General features: G+C 35.1%; 2 protein-coding genes across 2 annotated transcripts; both read right to left on the reverse strand.

The window, feature by feature from the left end:
* Window positions 1–5,813: 5,813 nt before the first annotated feature.
* On the reverse strand, window positions 5,814–9,721 carry LOC130979858 (uncharacterized). The gene is made up of 2 exons (XM_057903402.1): window positions 7,810–9,721; window positions 5,814–6,743 (listed from the first exon to the last, which is right to left on the reverse strand). The coding sequence occupies exon 1, from the start codon at window positions 9,707–9,709 to the stop codon at window positions 8,411–8,413; it is 1,299 nt and encodes a 432-aa protein (XP_057759385.1). The 5' UTR covers window positions 9,710–9,721; the 3' UTR covers window positions 5,814–6,743; window positions 7,810–8,410.
* A 1,191-nt stretch (window positions 9,722–10,912) lies between these two features.
* On the reverse strand, window positions 10,913–15,070 carry LOC130979289 (uncharacterized). Its single transcript, XM_057902697.1, has 2 exons — window positions 12,909–15,070; window positions 10,913–11,842 (listed from the first exon to the last, which is right to left on the reverse strand). The coding sequence occupies exon 1, from the start codon at window positions 14,914–14,916 to the stop codon at window positions 13,510–13,512; it is 1,407 nt and encodes a 468-aa protein (XP_057758680.1). The 5' UTR covers window positions 14,917–15,070; the 3' UTR covers window positions 10,913–11,842; window positions 12,909–13,509.
* Window positions 15,071–15,542: the final 472 nt, after the last annotated feature.

Consider the following 15,542-nt stretch of genomic DNA (forward strand, 5'->3'; position numbering starts at 1 on the left):
TAAAAAAAAGGTAAAAAGATGAAAAAATACATATACTTGAGTCAAAAATAAAATTGCGCTCATAATATATAGATATTATGTTGTAGCAGTGAAAAAGTAAAAAAAAAAAAACAAAAAGCAGATAACAGAAAGAGTAAGTTAGATAGATTGAGAAATTAAAATAAGAATAGAAAATGATAAAAATTTTGTACTTCACTGCATAAAAAAAATATGGAAGGTCTCTGATTTGGTGCTAATAATTTTAGAAGAAAGTTTTTAATAGTGTAACTAAAATTTTAAAGATTAATTTAGTCATAAAAGAATTATTCTCCACATATAAGTGTTTTCTCAAACAAATCATTTATAGTTACGCGCTTTTATGTTTTTTTCTGTATTTCTTCTTCTTTTTCTTTTTCGTAATTTTTTTTATTGTTATCATCGTCATCAACACCATCTCTTCCTCCTTTTTTATTGAAAGTTCTTCTCCTTTTTTCTTTTTCTCTTTCTCCTTTATATGAGTTATCTCGTTGTTGAAAATAATAAATAATTCAGGTTCAGATTGCCAAATGAACCATAATGAAATTGATTATTGTTTTGAATCTAATCAAGTGGCTAAGGTGTGGTTCAATTTAGAAGAAGAAAATATAGCATTAGAGGAAACATTTTTCTGCCGCAAATTTGGGTGTAGCACGAAGATATTTGGGTGTATTTTAAGAATTTTTTAGTGTATTTTTATTCTGATAAGTTCTGCATAATTCAAAATTCTTCCTCTTCCTCCTTCTCATCTTCTACTATCTTTTTTATTTTACCTTCTCAAATTTCTTCTTGTTTTACTCTCTTAACAAGAATAAAAACAAAAAAATCAAACCAAAAAAACACATAATGCTGCAGAATTACTTGAAAGATGATGAACTTACATTCATTTAACTAAAAGAAAGAAACAAACAACAACAACAACAAAGCCTTGTCCCACTAAGTGGGGTCGGCTACATGAATCAAACGACGCCATTGTGCTCTGTCATGTATCATGTCTACAGAGAGACCGTTTACATGTAGATCTCGTTTGACCACCTCATGGATGGTCTTCTTAGGTCTTCCTCTGCCTTTCGCCCTTTGTCCATCTTCCATCTCATCCACCCTTCTGACTAGATGTTCTATCGGTCTTCTTCCCACATGTCTGATGAGCGGATAATTTATACGCTTTTTGGCATTGTTTTCAGGTAGTTTTTAGTAGGATCTAGCTACTTTTAGGGATATTTTTATTAGTTTTTATGAAAAATTTATACTTCTGGACTTTACTATGAGTTTGTATATTTTTCTGTGATTTCAGGTATTTTCTGGCTGAAATTGAGAGACCTGAGCAAAAATTTGATAGGAGGCAGACAAAGGACTGCTGATGCTGTTGGATTCTGACCTCCCTGCACTCGAAATGGATTTTTTGGAGCTACAGAACTCCACATGGTACGATCTCAACAGCGTTGGAAAGTAGACATCCAGGGATTTCCAGCAACATATAATAGTTCATACTTTGTTCGAGTTTAGACGATGCAAACTGGTGTTCAACGCCAGTTCCATGCTGCATTCTGGAGTAAAACGCCAGAAACACGTCACAAACCAGAGTTTAACGCCAAAACATATTACAACTTGGTGTTTAACCCCAAGAGAAGCCTCTGCACGTGTAAAGCTCAAGCTCAGCCGAAGCACACACCAAAGTGGGCCCCAAAAGTGGATTTCTGCACTTAGAATTATTTATGTAAACCCTAGTAGCCAGTCTAGTATAAATAGAACTTTTTACTATTGTATTTTCATCTTGGTATCTATGTTTGGACGTTTAGTTCTTAGACTTTGGGGGCTGGCCATTCGGCCATGCCTTGACCGCTATCACTTATGTATTTTCAACGGTGGTGTTTCTACACACCATAGATTAAGGTGTGGAGCTCTGCTGTACCTCGAGTATTAATTCAATTACTACTATTTTCTATTCAATTCAGCTTATTCTTGTTCTAAGATATTCACTGCTGGTGCACGAAATTGTGATCATCAACAATGGCTCCAAAGACTTGGTAGCGCTCTCAAACGTGAATCACACTTAGTCACAACTCCACACAACTAACCAGCAAGTGCACTGGGTCGTCCAAGTAATACCTTGCGTAAGGGTCGATCCTACGGAGATTGTTGGTATGAAGCAAGCTATGGTCATCTTGTAGATCTCAGTCAGGCGGATTCAACTCTATTAAGAAATTATAGTATATGAAAATAAATAAATAAAAAAAGGATAGAGTTACTCATGTAATTCAATGGTGGGAATTTCAGATAAGTATGTGGAGGTGCTTGTCCCTGTTGGATCTCTGCTTTCCTACTGTCTTCCTTCAATCCTTCTTATTCCTTTCCATGGAAAGTTGTATGTAGGGCATCACCGTTGTCAATGGCTACATCCCATCCTCTCAGTGAAAATGGTCCAAATGCTTTGTCACAGCACGACTAATCATCTGTCGGTTCTCGATCATGTCGGAATAGAATCCCTTGATTCTTTTGCGTTTGTCATCACGCCCAACAATCGCGAGTTTGAAACTCGTCACAGTCATTCAATCCCGGAATCCTACTCGGAATACCACAGACAAGGTTAGACATTCTGGATTCCCGTGAATGCCGCCATCAATTCTAGCTTATACCATGAAGATTCTGATTAAGAAATCCAAGAGATATGTGCCCGGTCTAAGGTAGAACAGAAGTGGTTGTCAGTCACGCGTTCATAGGTGAGAATGATGATGAGTGTCACGGATCATCACATTCATCATGTTGAAGTGCAACGAATATCTTAGAATAAGAACAAGCGGAATTGAATAGAAAATAGTAGTAATTGCATTGAAACTTAAGGTACAGCAGAGCTCCACACCCTTAATCTATGGTGTGTAGAAACTTCACCGTTAAAAATACATAAGTGATGAAGGTCCAGGCATGGCCGAATGGCCAGCCCCCATGAAAGACCGAATGGTCAAGAGAACTAGATAGTCCAAGACTAGATAATCAAAAGACGTCTAATGCACTAGTAAAAAGTTCTATTTATACTAAACTAGCTACTAGGGTTTACAGAAGTAAGTAGTTGATGCATAAATCCACTTCCGGGGCCCACTTGGTGTGCGCTTGGGCTGAGCTTGATCTTTACACGAGCTGAGACTTATCTTGGAGTTGAACGCCAAGTTGTAACGTATTTTTGGCGTTCAACTCTGGTTCATGACGTGTTTCTGGCGTTTGACTCCAGAATGCAGCATAGAACTAGCGTTGAGCGCCAATTTATGTCATCTAATCACGAATAAAGTATGGACTATTATATATTGCTGGAAAGCACTGGATGTCTACTTTCCAACGCCGTATAGAGCGCGCCATTTGGAGTTCTGTAGCTCGAGAAAGTCTATTTTGAGTGCAGAGAGGTCAGAATCCAACAACATCAGCAGTCCTTTGTCAGCCTTTTATCAGAGTTTTGCTCAGGTCCCTCAATTTCAGCCATAAATTACCTGAAATCATAGAAAAATACACAAACTCATAGTAAAGTCCAGAAATGTGAATTTAGCATAAAAACTAATGAAAATATCCCTAAAAGTAACTATATCCTATTAAAAACTACCTAAAAACAATGCCAAAAAGCGTATAAATTATCCGCTCATCACAACACCAAACTTAAATTGTTGCTTGTCCCCAAGCAGCTGAAAATAAATTAGGATAAAAAGAAGAGAATATACTATAAATCCCAAAATATCAATGAATATTAGTTCTAATTAGATGAGCGGGACTTGTAGCTTTATGCCTCTGAACAGTTTTGGCATCTCACTTTTTACTTTGAAGTTTAGAATGATTGGCATCTATAGGAACTTAGAATTTTAGATAGTGTTATTGATTATACTAGTTAAGTTTGTTGATTCTTAAACACAGCTACTTTTATGAGTTTTGTCTATGGCCCTAAGCACTTTGTTTTCCAGTATTACCACCGGATACATGAATGCCACAGACACATAACTGGGTGAACCTTTTCAGATTGTGACTTAGCTTTGCTACAGTCCCCAGTTAGAGGTGTCCAGGGTTCTTAAGCACACTCTTTTTGCTTTGGATCACGACTTTAAGCACTCAGTTTCAAGCTTTTCACTTGGACCTGCATGCTACAAGCACATGGTTAGGGACAGCTTGATTTAGCCGCTTAGGCCTGGATTTTATTTCCTTGAGCCCTCCTATCCATTGATGCTCAAAGCCTTGGATCCTTTTTTTACCCTTGCCTTTTGGTTTTAAGGGCTATTGGCTTTTTCTGCTTGCTTTTTCTTTTTCTTTCTATTTTTTTGCCATTTTTTCTTTTTTTTCGCAAGCTTTTGTTTTTCACTGCTTTTTCTTACTTCAAGAATCAATTTCATGATTTTTCAGATTATCAATAACATTCTCTTTGTTCATCATTCTTTCAAGAGCCAACAATTTTAACATTCATAAACAACAAGATAAAAAATATACACTATTCAAGCATTCATTCAGAAAACAAAAAGTATTGTCACCACATCAATATAATTAAACTAAATTCAAAGATAAATTCGAAATTCATGTACTTCTTGTTCTTTTGAATTAGAAATATTTTTCATTTAAGAGAGGTGAAGGATTCATGGAATTATTCATAGCCTTAAGACATAGTTACTAAACTAATGATCATGAAGTAGAGACACAAAACATAAACAAACATAAAGCATAAAAAACCAAAAAACAGAAAAAAAAAATAAGAACAAGGAATGAGTCCACCTTAGTGGTGGTGGCACTTTCTTCTGGAAGAACCAATGATGTCCTTGAGTTCTTCTATGTCTCTTCCTTGCCTTTGTTGCTCCTCCCTCATTACTCTTTGATCTTCTCTAATTTCATAGAGAATGATGTAGTGTTCTTGATGTTCCACCCTTAATTGATCCGTATTGTAACTCAAGTCTTCTAGAGAAGTGTTGAGTGATACGTAAAAATTTGATTTCACGTATTTACCGGCAAGTATACCGGGTCGTATCAAGTAGTAAAACTCACTTAGAGTGAGGTCGATCCCACGAGGATTAATGGATTAAGCAAGCAATAGTTAATTAATTGTTCTAGTTAGACGATTCATGTTTGAGTGATAAGCAACAAGAAATGTAAATGACTTGAAATTAAAGAAAAGCAATAAAGTGCAAGGAAAGTAAATGACAAGAAATTAAAGTGCTAAAAATTAAAGTGCAAGAATGTAAATTGCAAGGAATAGAAAGTACAAGAAAGTAAATGACTAGAAAGTAAAACCAAGTGAAGTATTTCTACAAACACTTAGAAGGCATAAGTAAATGACAAGAATTTAAAGAGAACAATTAAATGACAAGAATTAAAGACAAGAAGTAAATAACAAGAATTAAGAATGAAATTAACATTGGGATCAAGAGATATTGCATTCTCAAGATCAACAATTCTCATCTCCACTTCAATCATGCAATCATTGATCTCTTGGCAAATCATAAGTAATCAAACCCCAATCTCTTGGTGATTTGATTTCTCTTAACTTGATCAATTGCCAATCTCTTGATCTAATTGCTCATGAGAAGAGATGAAGAATGGTCTCTAATTTAGAGCCACACAACCCTCAAGATTTCAATTCAAAGTGATTACATCTCACATATCAAGCTAAGAATTATCAATCAAGAGAGTTGTGAGAGAAGAGCCTCAAACTAAATTCTATGACTCCTTTCTCAAGTTCATCATAGAATTTAAATAGATCTAATCCCTCTCTCGATAGTAATTAGATCTTTGAAGCACAAAGACTCTCTCTAAAGAAACAATGAAAGAAGAATTGAAGATGAAGAATGAAAATAAATCAACCCATTAAATTGCAATAGAGCTCTCTCTCCCAAATGTTGGAAATTAGAAACTCATCATAACAAAAATATTTACAAAAGTGTGAATGAAAGAAAATAGAAGAAGAGAAGAGAATGAGAGTGAAAGGGGAGTGGAGTCACCTCCACCCCTCCATGGTGTCTCTCAAATGATGAATCTAAGGCCCTATTTATAAGCTACCTAAATTACAAATTCAAATGAAATTACAATCAAATGCAAATTTCCTAATTACTTCTAGATGATTCTTGTGGCCTTGATTGATTGTTACTTGTGGCTTGACTTGGGCTTGTGAACTTTTAACTCCCTTCATAGAAGCTTGAAACATTGAAGAATAAATGAAGGGATTGGAGTATTTGGAAGTGGCCCAATGTGGAGTGTCATTGAAGTGGCATTTTGGGCTTTTGAAGGTTTGGAAAAACCTTACACGCTGAAGTATTGGTCTGTTTGGGTCTCCAAATTGAATGTCCACTATAGACTATTATATATCTTTGGAAAGCCCTAGATCTCAGCTTTCCAACGCCGCTGGAAGCATGTCAATTGGACTTCTCTAGCCCAAGTTATGATCTTTTGAAGGTGAAGAGGTCAGTCTGGCGAACTGCAGGGACTTGTTTTACGCTGAAATTGTGAAGCTAAACGAATAGCAATTTGTCCCCTCAAATCAGTGTCAACTATAAAGTGTTATATATGGTTGGAAAGCTCTAGAAGTCTACTTTCTAATGACACTGAGATCACTTCATTTGGAGCTTTGTAGCTCGAGGTATTCTTGTTGGAGTGTGAAGAGGTCAGGGTTGCAAATCCTCTTTGCTTCTCTTTGAGTTTGTTTCCAACTTTTTGCCACCTTGGGAGTGTGCTTCCTCTATTAGTGCTTTTATTGCTTCATTTTCCATAATTTCCTACAAAATTTATTAACTCAAGCAATCAAAGCAATATTCAATTTAATCACCAAAACACTCCCATAATTAAGCATTATGAATTGATTTTTATATGAAAAAGCATAGAAAAACATAACATGATGCGTAGTCATCACAACACCAAACTTAAACTTTGCTTGTCCTCAAGCAAACAAAGAATCATTCAATAAAGATTGACAATCCAAGGTGAGAAGAATAGCAATTAAATGTTCATGGTTGGCTAGTTTATTATGCATGCTACAATCTCAAAAGAAATTCCAATGATTGATGCTTCTATCTAGCTCATTTTATGAAATATTTTTCTTTATGTTCCTTACTTGAAACAAGCTTTTCATCTTTTTCTTAGCTTAGCTTCTTGGGTGCTTTGCACCATTAGTTAAAAGCTTTGACTCTAAATGCTTTGTTTTCAAGTATTACCACTTGATACATAAGCACCACAAGCATTTAATTAGAGGACTTTTTAAGCTCATTTATTCCTTTTCTTTACTTTCCTTCTAATCATTGGTGCTTAGAGCCTTGAGCTTTGAGGGAGTGCTTTGCACTTGAGCCTAGTCTTCCACTCTAAGTGTTTTGTTTTCAAGCTTTTTGCTTGATACATAAACACCACAAGTACTTGACTAATGAAATGTCATTGGTACTCAGAGTCTTCAACTTTCTCATTTTTCCCTTTTTCTTTCTTAATCTTTTAATTGATTTGCTTGTTCAAGGTTTTCAATATTTCAAACATTTCATAAAATGTCCTAGATGAAAACTTCAATTAAACAAATTCAAATGTAATTGAGCAACAATAGTCATGCTAGCCTTCCAATACTTATATGCTCATGCTAGATTCTTCTATAATTACCTTGTTTGTTTATGATCATGATACTTAATTACTTTGACTCACAGAATTCAAAATGGTAGTTATGATGTAAAAGCAACATGTTGCAATTCAAATATCAAGCTATGCTTTTCCAAAAAGAAGAACACGCATGCATATAAAGAAATGGAAGACAATCATGCAATTGAAAGTATAGAAGATAAATAAGAGGAAAAAGAACTTAACCACCTTGTAGATCTTCATCTTTGTTATTGTCATTTTCCTCCTACTCCTTCCTTCCCCAACACCAAACTTAGAATGATTGCTTGTCCTCAAGCAACAAATAAAATAATGGTGGTGGAATTTATGATTAATCATGAATGTCTTCAAGAAAGAGATGTAAGTAATGCATGTGTTTAAGCAAGCAAAAATTAAAGATGACAATCAAGGCACAAAGAAAAGAGACAATATGATTACATCAATAAGTGAGTTGTGCATGGTACTATGCATGAAAGGTAAGTGGCAACACCAAACTTAGTGTGACACTTTCATTTTAGAATGATGCAAGTACCCACTAAAGATTGAAGATCAAATTGTTGCATGCAACACCAAACTTAGAATGCAATCATATGCCAAATTATTGAAAGTAAACTAAGCAAGGAAAGAAAATGTTACCAACAGTTGGGTTGCCTCCCAACAAGCGCTCTTTTAATGTCATTAGCTTGACATGTGGTTCTTAATTTTCTTCCTCTTCTTCCAATTGGTTAAAAGAAATGACTTCAAGGGAGAAGAAGAGAAAATTGATGCCCCTTGATTTGATTGTCTCCTAACAAGCCTTCTTTTGTTGTTATTAGCTTGATTCCTCTTGCTTGTTGGGGGTGGGGGTTGGATTGCTTTTTGTTGACCTTCTCTTTTTCATGGATGTTGTCTTTTGTTTCTTGGTCACAATCCTTCTTTGAATGTTTTTATTGATTGCCTTCACTTCCTTGATTTCAAGACTTAGGTGTTGTGTGATGGTTGGAGTGTCCTCTTCATCAAGAACCTCTTGGATTGATGGTTCAATTAAATCATCTTCCATACAACTTTCTACTTCATTGGAGTGTGGACTCCCTTGGTTGTTTTCCTCCCTTACAACCTCATTCTTCATTGGGATTTTACTTGGTATAGGGGCCTCTTTTTCTTGCTCTTCCAATTCCTCTTTTACACTAAACATTTGCTTTAATAGCTCTTCTATGGAGGAGGTTTGTTGATCTTCCCAAGATTTCTTCATCTCCTCTTCATATTTTTCGATCACAAATTCAAGGGAAGTTTGTGAGGGTTGTGAATGTTCATGTTCCTTTATCACCTCAAGTTCAATTTCATTCTCAATCACCTCATTCTTCATTGAAATTTCACTTGACACATGGACCTTTTGTTCTTCTTTTTCCACTTCCTCACCCACAAATTGGTCTTCATCCTCACTGCTTGGCAACCCGAAGTGTTTCCTTATTTGCTCTAAGTGCCCATCTATTTTCTTGCAGAGGATTTCTTGTTCTTTCCAAGATTCTAATATTTCTCTAGACCATTGAAGGTGATCCTCAACTATTAGCTCCAAAGATGAAGGTTGGGAGTAATTTTGTGGATATGGATGTGTTGTGGTGAAGTCATTTTGGGGAGTATGAAAGGAGTTTTGTGAGTTGTGAAATGAATTTTGTGAATTTTGAAATGAGTTTTCTGTATAGTGAAATGAATTTTGTGGTTGATGAATTGAATTGTATGGATTTTGGAAAGAATTTTGTGTTGAGGCAAACTCAAGTGGTGAAGAATTTTGATATGAAAAATTTGGAGATGAGGTTGGATAATTAAGAGGTGAGGGCTCTTGATGGATGGGATAGGAAATATTGAATTCTCTTTGGTTTTGTCCTTCCCAATCACAATTTGGATAGTTGTCCCATTCATAGGAGTATGAATCATTTTGTGTTCTTGGAAAGTATCCCATTTGGTTTGATTGCTCAAACCCCATCATTCCTTGATCTTGATTTTCCCAACCACAATTAGTATAGTAACTTGAATCATTTTGTGGTGGTGAAAAATACCCCATGTAACTTGCTTGATCATTGTGTGACCTAGGGGCATGTCCCATTTGGGTTGATTGCTCATGATCCATCATTTCTTGTTGATATTCCCATCCACCATGAGGATAATGACATGAATCATTTGTGGTGGTGGGCAATATCCCATGTAATATGATTGATCAACATGTGAGGTAAACTCCATTTTAATTAAAAAATGTTGTATCAAACACAACCACCAAGAAAAATTAAAATTCCTTGTGTCACAACTAAAGAATTCTTAGTGAGGCAATAACACAAACACTTAACTTGCAATAAGAAAAGAGAAATAAAAATAAAAAAATAAAGTAAAAACGAAAAAAATGTCTAATCTAGAAAATTAATCAACCGGTAGTTTGTTAATCACAATTAATCCCCGGCAACGGCGCCAAAAACTTGATACGTAAAAATTTGATTTCACGTATTTACCGGCAAGTATACCGGGTCGTATCAAGTAGTAAAACTCACTTAGAGTGAGGTCGATCCCACGAGGATTAATGGATTAAGCAAGCAATAGTTAATTAATTGTTCTAGTTAGACGATTCATGTTTGAGTGATAAGCAACAAGAAATGTAAATGACTTGAAATTAAAGAAAAGCAATAAAGTGCAAGGAAAGTAAATGACAAGAAATTAAAGTGCTAAAAATTAAAGTGCAAGAATGTAAATTGCAAGGAATAGAAAGTACAAGAAAGTAAATGACTAGAAAGTAAAACCAAGTGAAGTATTTCTACAAACACTTGGAAGGCATAAGTAAATGACAAGAATTTAAAGAGAACAATTAAATGACAAGAATTAAAGACAAGAAGTAAATAACAAGAATTAAGAATGAAATTAACATTGGGATCAAGAGATATTGCATTCTCAAGATCAACAATTCTCATCTCCACTTCAATCATGCAATCATTGATCTCTTGGCAAATCATAAGTAATCAAACCCCAATCTCTTGGTGATTTGATTTCTCTTAACTTGATCAATTGCCAATCTCTTGATCTAATTGCTCATGAGAAGAGATGAAGAATGGTCTCTAATTTAGAGCCACACAACCCTCAAGATTTCAATTCAAAGTGATTACATCTCACATATCAAGCTAAGAATTATCAATCAAGAGAGTTGTGAGAGAAGAGCCTCAAACTAAATTCTATGACTCCTTTCTCAAGTTCATCATAGAATTTAAATAGATCTAATCCCTCTCTCGATAGTAATTAGATCTTTGAAGCACAAAGACTCTCTCTAAAGAAACAATGAAAGAAGAATTGAAGATGAAGAATGAAAATAAATCAACCCATTAAATTGCAATAGAGCTCTCTCTCCCAAATGTTGGAAATTAGAAACTCATCATAACAAAAATATTTACAAAAGTGTGAATGAAAGAAAATAGAAGAAGAGAAGAGAATGAGAGTGAAAGGGGAGTGGAGTCACCTCCACCCCTCCATGGTGTCTCTCAAATGATGAATCTAAGGCCCTATTTATAAGCTACCTAAATTACAAATTCAAATGAAATTACAATCAAATGCAAATTTCCTAATTACTTCTAGATGATTCTTGTGGCCTTGATTGATTGTTACTTGTGGCTTGACTTGGGCTTGTGAACTTTTAACTCCCTTCATAGAAGCTTGAAACATTGAAGAATAAATGAAGGGATTGGAGTATTTGGAAGTGGCCCAATGTGGAGTGTCATTGAAGTGGCATTTTGGGCTTTTGAAGGTTTGGAAAAACCTTATACGCTGAAGTATTGGTCTGTTTGGGTCTCCAAATTGAATGTCCACTATAGACTATTATATATCTTTGGAAAGCCCTAGATCTCAGCTTTCCAACGCCGCTGGAAGCATGTCAATTGGACTTCTCTAGCCCAAGTTATGATCTTTTGAAGGTGAAGAGGTCAGTCTGGCGAACTGCAGGGACTTGTTTTACGCTGAAATTGTGAAGCTAAACGAATAGCAATTTGTCCCCTCAAATCAGTGTCAACTATAAAGTGTTATATATGGTTGGAAAGCTCTAGAAGTCTACTTTCTAATGACACTGAGATCACTTCATTTGGAGCTTTGTAGCTCGAGGTATTCTTGTTGGAGTGTGAAGAGGTCAGGGTTGCAAATCCTCTTTGCTTCTCTTTGAGTTTGTTTCCAACTTTTTGCCACCTTGGGAGTGTGCTTCCTCTATTAGTGCTTTTATTGCTTCATTTTCCATAATTTCCTACAAAATTTATTAACTCAAGCAATCAAAGCAATATTCAATTTAATCACCAAAACACTCCCATAATTAAGCATTATGAATTGATTTTTATATGAAAAAGCATAGAAAAACATAACATGATGCGTAGTCATCACAACACCAAACTTAAACTTTGCTTGTCCTCAAGCAAACAAAGAATCATTCAATAAAGATTGACAATCCAAGGTGAGAAGAATAGCAATTAAATGTTCATGGTTGGCTAGTTTATTATGCATGCTACAATCTCAAAAGAAATTCCAATGATTGATGCTTCTATCTAGCTCATTTTATGAAATATTTTTCTTTATGTTCCTTACTTGAAACAAGCTTTTCATCTTTTTCTTAGCTTAGCTTCTTGGGTGCTTTGCACCATTAGTTAAAAGCTTTGACTCTAAATGCTTTGTTTTCAAGTATTACCACTTGATACATAAGCACCACAAGCATTTAATTAGAGGACTTTTTAAGCTCATTTATTCCTTTTCTTTACTTTCCTTCTAATCATTGGTGCTTAGAGCCTTGAGCTTTGAGGGAGTGCTTTGCACTTGAGCCTAGTCTTCCACTCTAAGTGTTTTGTTTTCAAGCTTTTTGCTTGATACATAAACACCACAAGTACTTGACTAATGAAATGTCATTGGTACTCAGAGTCTTCAACTTTCTCATTTTTCCCTTTTTCTTTCTTAATCTTTTAATTGATTTGCTTGTTCAAGGTTTTCAATATTTCAAACATTTCATAAAATGTCCTAGATGAAAACTTCAATTAAACAAATTCAAATGTAATTGAGCAACAATAGTCATGCTAGCCTTCCAATACTTATATGCTCATGCTAGATTCTTCTATAATTACCTTGTTTGTTTATGATCATGATACTTAATTACTTTGACTCACAGAATTCAAAATGGTAGTTATGATGTAAAAGCAACATGTTGCAATTCAAATATCAAGCTATGCTTTTCCAAAAGAAGAACACGCATGCATATAAAAGAAATGGAAGACAATCATGCAATTGAAAGTATAGAAGATAAATAAGAGGAAAAAGAACTTAACCACCTTGTAGATCTTCATCTTTGTTATTGTCATTTTCCTCCTACTCCTTCCTTCCCCAACACCAAACTTAGAATGATTGCTTGTCCTCAAGCAACAAATAAAATAATGGTGGTGGAATTTATGATTAATCATGAATGTCTTCAAGAAAGAGATGTAAGTAATGCATGTGTTTAAGCAAGCAAAAATTAAAGATGACAATCAAGGCACAAAGAAAAGAGACAATATGATTACATCAATAAGTGAGTTGTGCATGGTACTATGCATGAAAGGTAAGTGGCAACACCAAACTTAGTGTGACACTTTCATTTTAGAATGATGCAAGTACCCACTAAAGATTGAAGATCAAATTGTTGCATGCAACACCAAACTTAGAATGCAATCATATGCCAAATTATTGAAAGTAAACTAAGCAAGGAAAGAAAATGTTACCAACAGTTGGGTTGCCTCCCAACAAGCGCTCTTTTAATGTCATTAGCTTGACATGTGGTTCTTAATTTTCTTCCTCTTCTTCCAATTGGTTAAAAGAAATGACTTCAAGGGAGAAGAAGAGAAAATTGATGCCCCTTGATTTGATTGTCTCCTAACAAGCCTTCTTTTGTTGTTATTAGCTTGATTCCTCTTGCTTGTTGGGGGTGGGGGTTGGATTGCTTTTTGTTGACCTTCTCTTTTTCATGGATGTTGTCTTTTGTTTCTTGGTCACAATCCTTCTTTGAATGTTTTTATTGATTGCCTTCACTTCCTTGATTTCAAGACTTAGGTGTTGTGTGATGGTTGGAGTGTCCTCTTCATCAAGAACCTCTTGGATTGATGGTTCAATTAAATCATCTTCCATACAACTTTCTACTTCATTGGAGTGTGGACTCCCTTGGTTGTTTTCCTCCCTTACAACCTCATTCTTCATTGGGATTTTACTTGGTATAGGGGCCTCTTTTTCTTGCTCTTCCAATTCCTCTTTTACACTAAACATTTGCTTTAATAGCTCTTCTATGGAGGAGGTTTGTTGATCTTCCCAAGATTTCTTCATCTCCTCTTCATATTTTTCGATCACAAATTCAAGGGAAGTTTGTGAGGGTTGTGAATGTTCATGTTCCTTTATCACCTCAAGTTCAATTTCATTCTCAATCACCTCATTCTTCATTGAAATTTCACTTGACACATGGACCTTTTGTTCTTCTTTTTCCACTTCCTCACCCACAAATTGGTCTTCATCCTCACTGCTTGGCAACCCGAAGTGTTTCCTTATTTGCTCTAAGTGCCCATCTATTTTCTTGCAGAGGATTTCTTGTTCTTTCCAAGATTCTAATATTTCTCTAGACCATTGAAGGTGATCCTCAACTATTAGCTCCAAAGATGAAGGTTGGGAGTAATTTTGTGGATATGGATGTGTTGTGGTGAAGTCATTTTGGGGAGTATGAAAGGAGTTTTGTGAGTTGTGAAATGAATTTTGTGAATTTTGAAATGAGTTTTCTGTATAGTGAAATGAATTTTGTGGTTGATGAATTGAATTGTATGGATTTTGGAAAGAATTTTGTGTTGAGGCAAACTCAAGTGGTGAAGAATTTTGATATGAAAAATTTGGAGATGAGGTTGGATAATTAAGAGGTGAGGGCTCTTGATGGATGGGATAGGAAATATTGAATTCTCTTTGGTTTTGTCCTTCCCAATCACAATTTGGATAGTTGTCCCATTCATAGGAGTATGAATCATTTTGTGTTCTTGGAAAGTATCCCATTTGGTTTGATTGCTCAAACCCCATCATTCCTTGATCTTGATTTTCCCAACCACAATTAGTATAGTAACTTGAATCATTTTGTGGTGGTGAAAAATACCCCATGTAACTTGCTTGATCATTGTGTGACCTAGGGGCATGTCCCATTTGGGTTGATTGCTCATGATCCATCATTTCTTGTTGATATTCCCATCCACCATGAGGATAATGACATGAATCATTTTGTGGTGGTGGGCAATATCCCATGTAATATGATTGATCAACATGTGAGGTAAACTCCATTTTAATTAAAAAATGTTGTATCAAACACAACCACCAAGAAAAATTGAAATTCCTTGTGTCACAACTAAAGAATTCTTAGTGAGGCAATAACACAAACACTTAACTTGCAATAAGAAAAGAGAAATAAAAATAAAAAAATAAAGTAAAAACGAAAAAAATGTCTAATCTAGAAAATTAATCAACCGGTAGTTTGTTAATCACAATTAATCCCCGGCAACGGCGCCAAAAACTTGATACGTAAAAATTTGATTTCACGTATTTACCGGCAAGTATACCGGGTCGTATCAAGTAGTAAAACTCACTTAGAGTGAGGTCGATCCCACGAGGATTAATGGATTAAGCAAGCAATAGTTAATTAATTGTTCTAGTTAGACGATTCATGTTTGAGTGATAAGCAACAAGAAATGTAAATGACTTGAAATTAAAGAAAAGCAATAAAGTGCAAGGAAAGTAAATGACAAGAAATTAAAGTGCTAAAAATTAAAGTGCAAGAATGTAAATTGCAAGGAATAGAAAGTACAAGAAAGTAAATGACTAGAAAGTAAAACCAAGTGAAGTATTTCTACAAACACTTGGAAGGCATAAGTAAATGACAAGAATTTAAAGAGAACAATTAAATGACAAGA

This window comes from Arachis stenosperma, chromosome 5 (assembly GCF_014773155.1).
Source record: "Arachis stenosperma cultivar V10309 chromosome 5, arast.V10309.gnm1.PFL2, whole genome shotgun sequence".
NCBI lineage: Eukaryota > Viridiplantae > Streptophyta > Magnoliopsida > Fabales > Fabaceae > Arachis > Arachis stenosperma.

Coding starts and splice junctions, on each gene's coding strand:
- LOC130979858 (XM_057903402.1), bottom strand. CDS start 9,709: ATGATGGATCATGAGCAATCAACCCAAATGGGACATGCCCCTAGGTCA.
- LOC130979289 (XM_057902697.1), bottom strand. CDS start 14,916: ATGGAGTTTACCTCACATGTTGATCAATCATATTACATGGGATATTGC.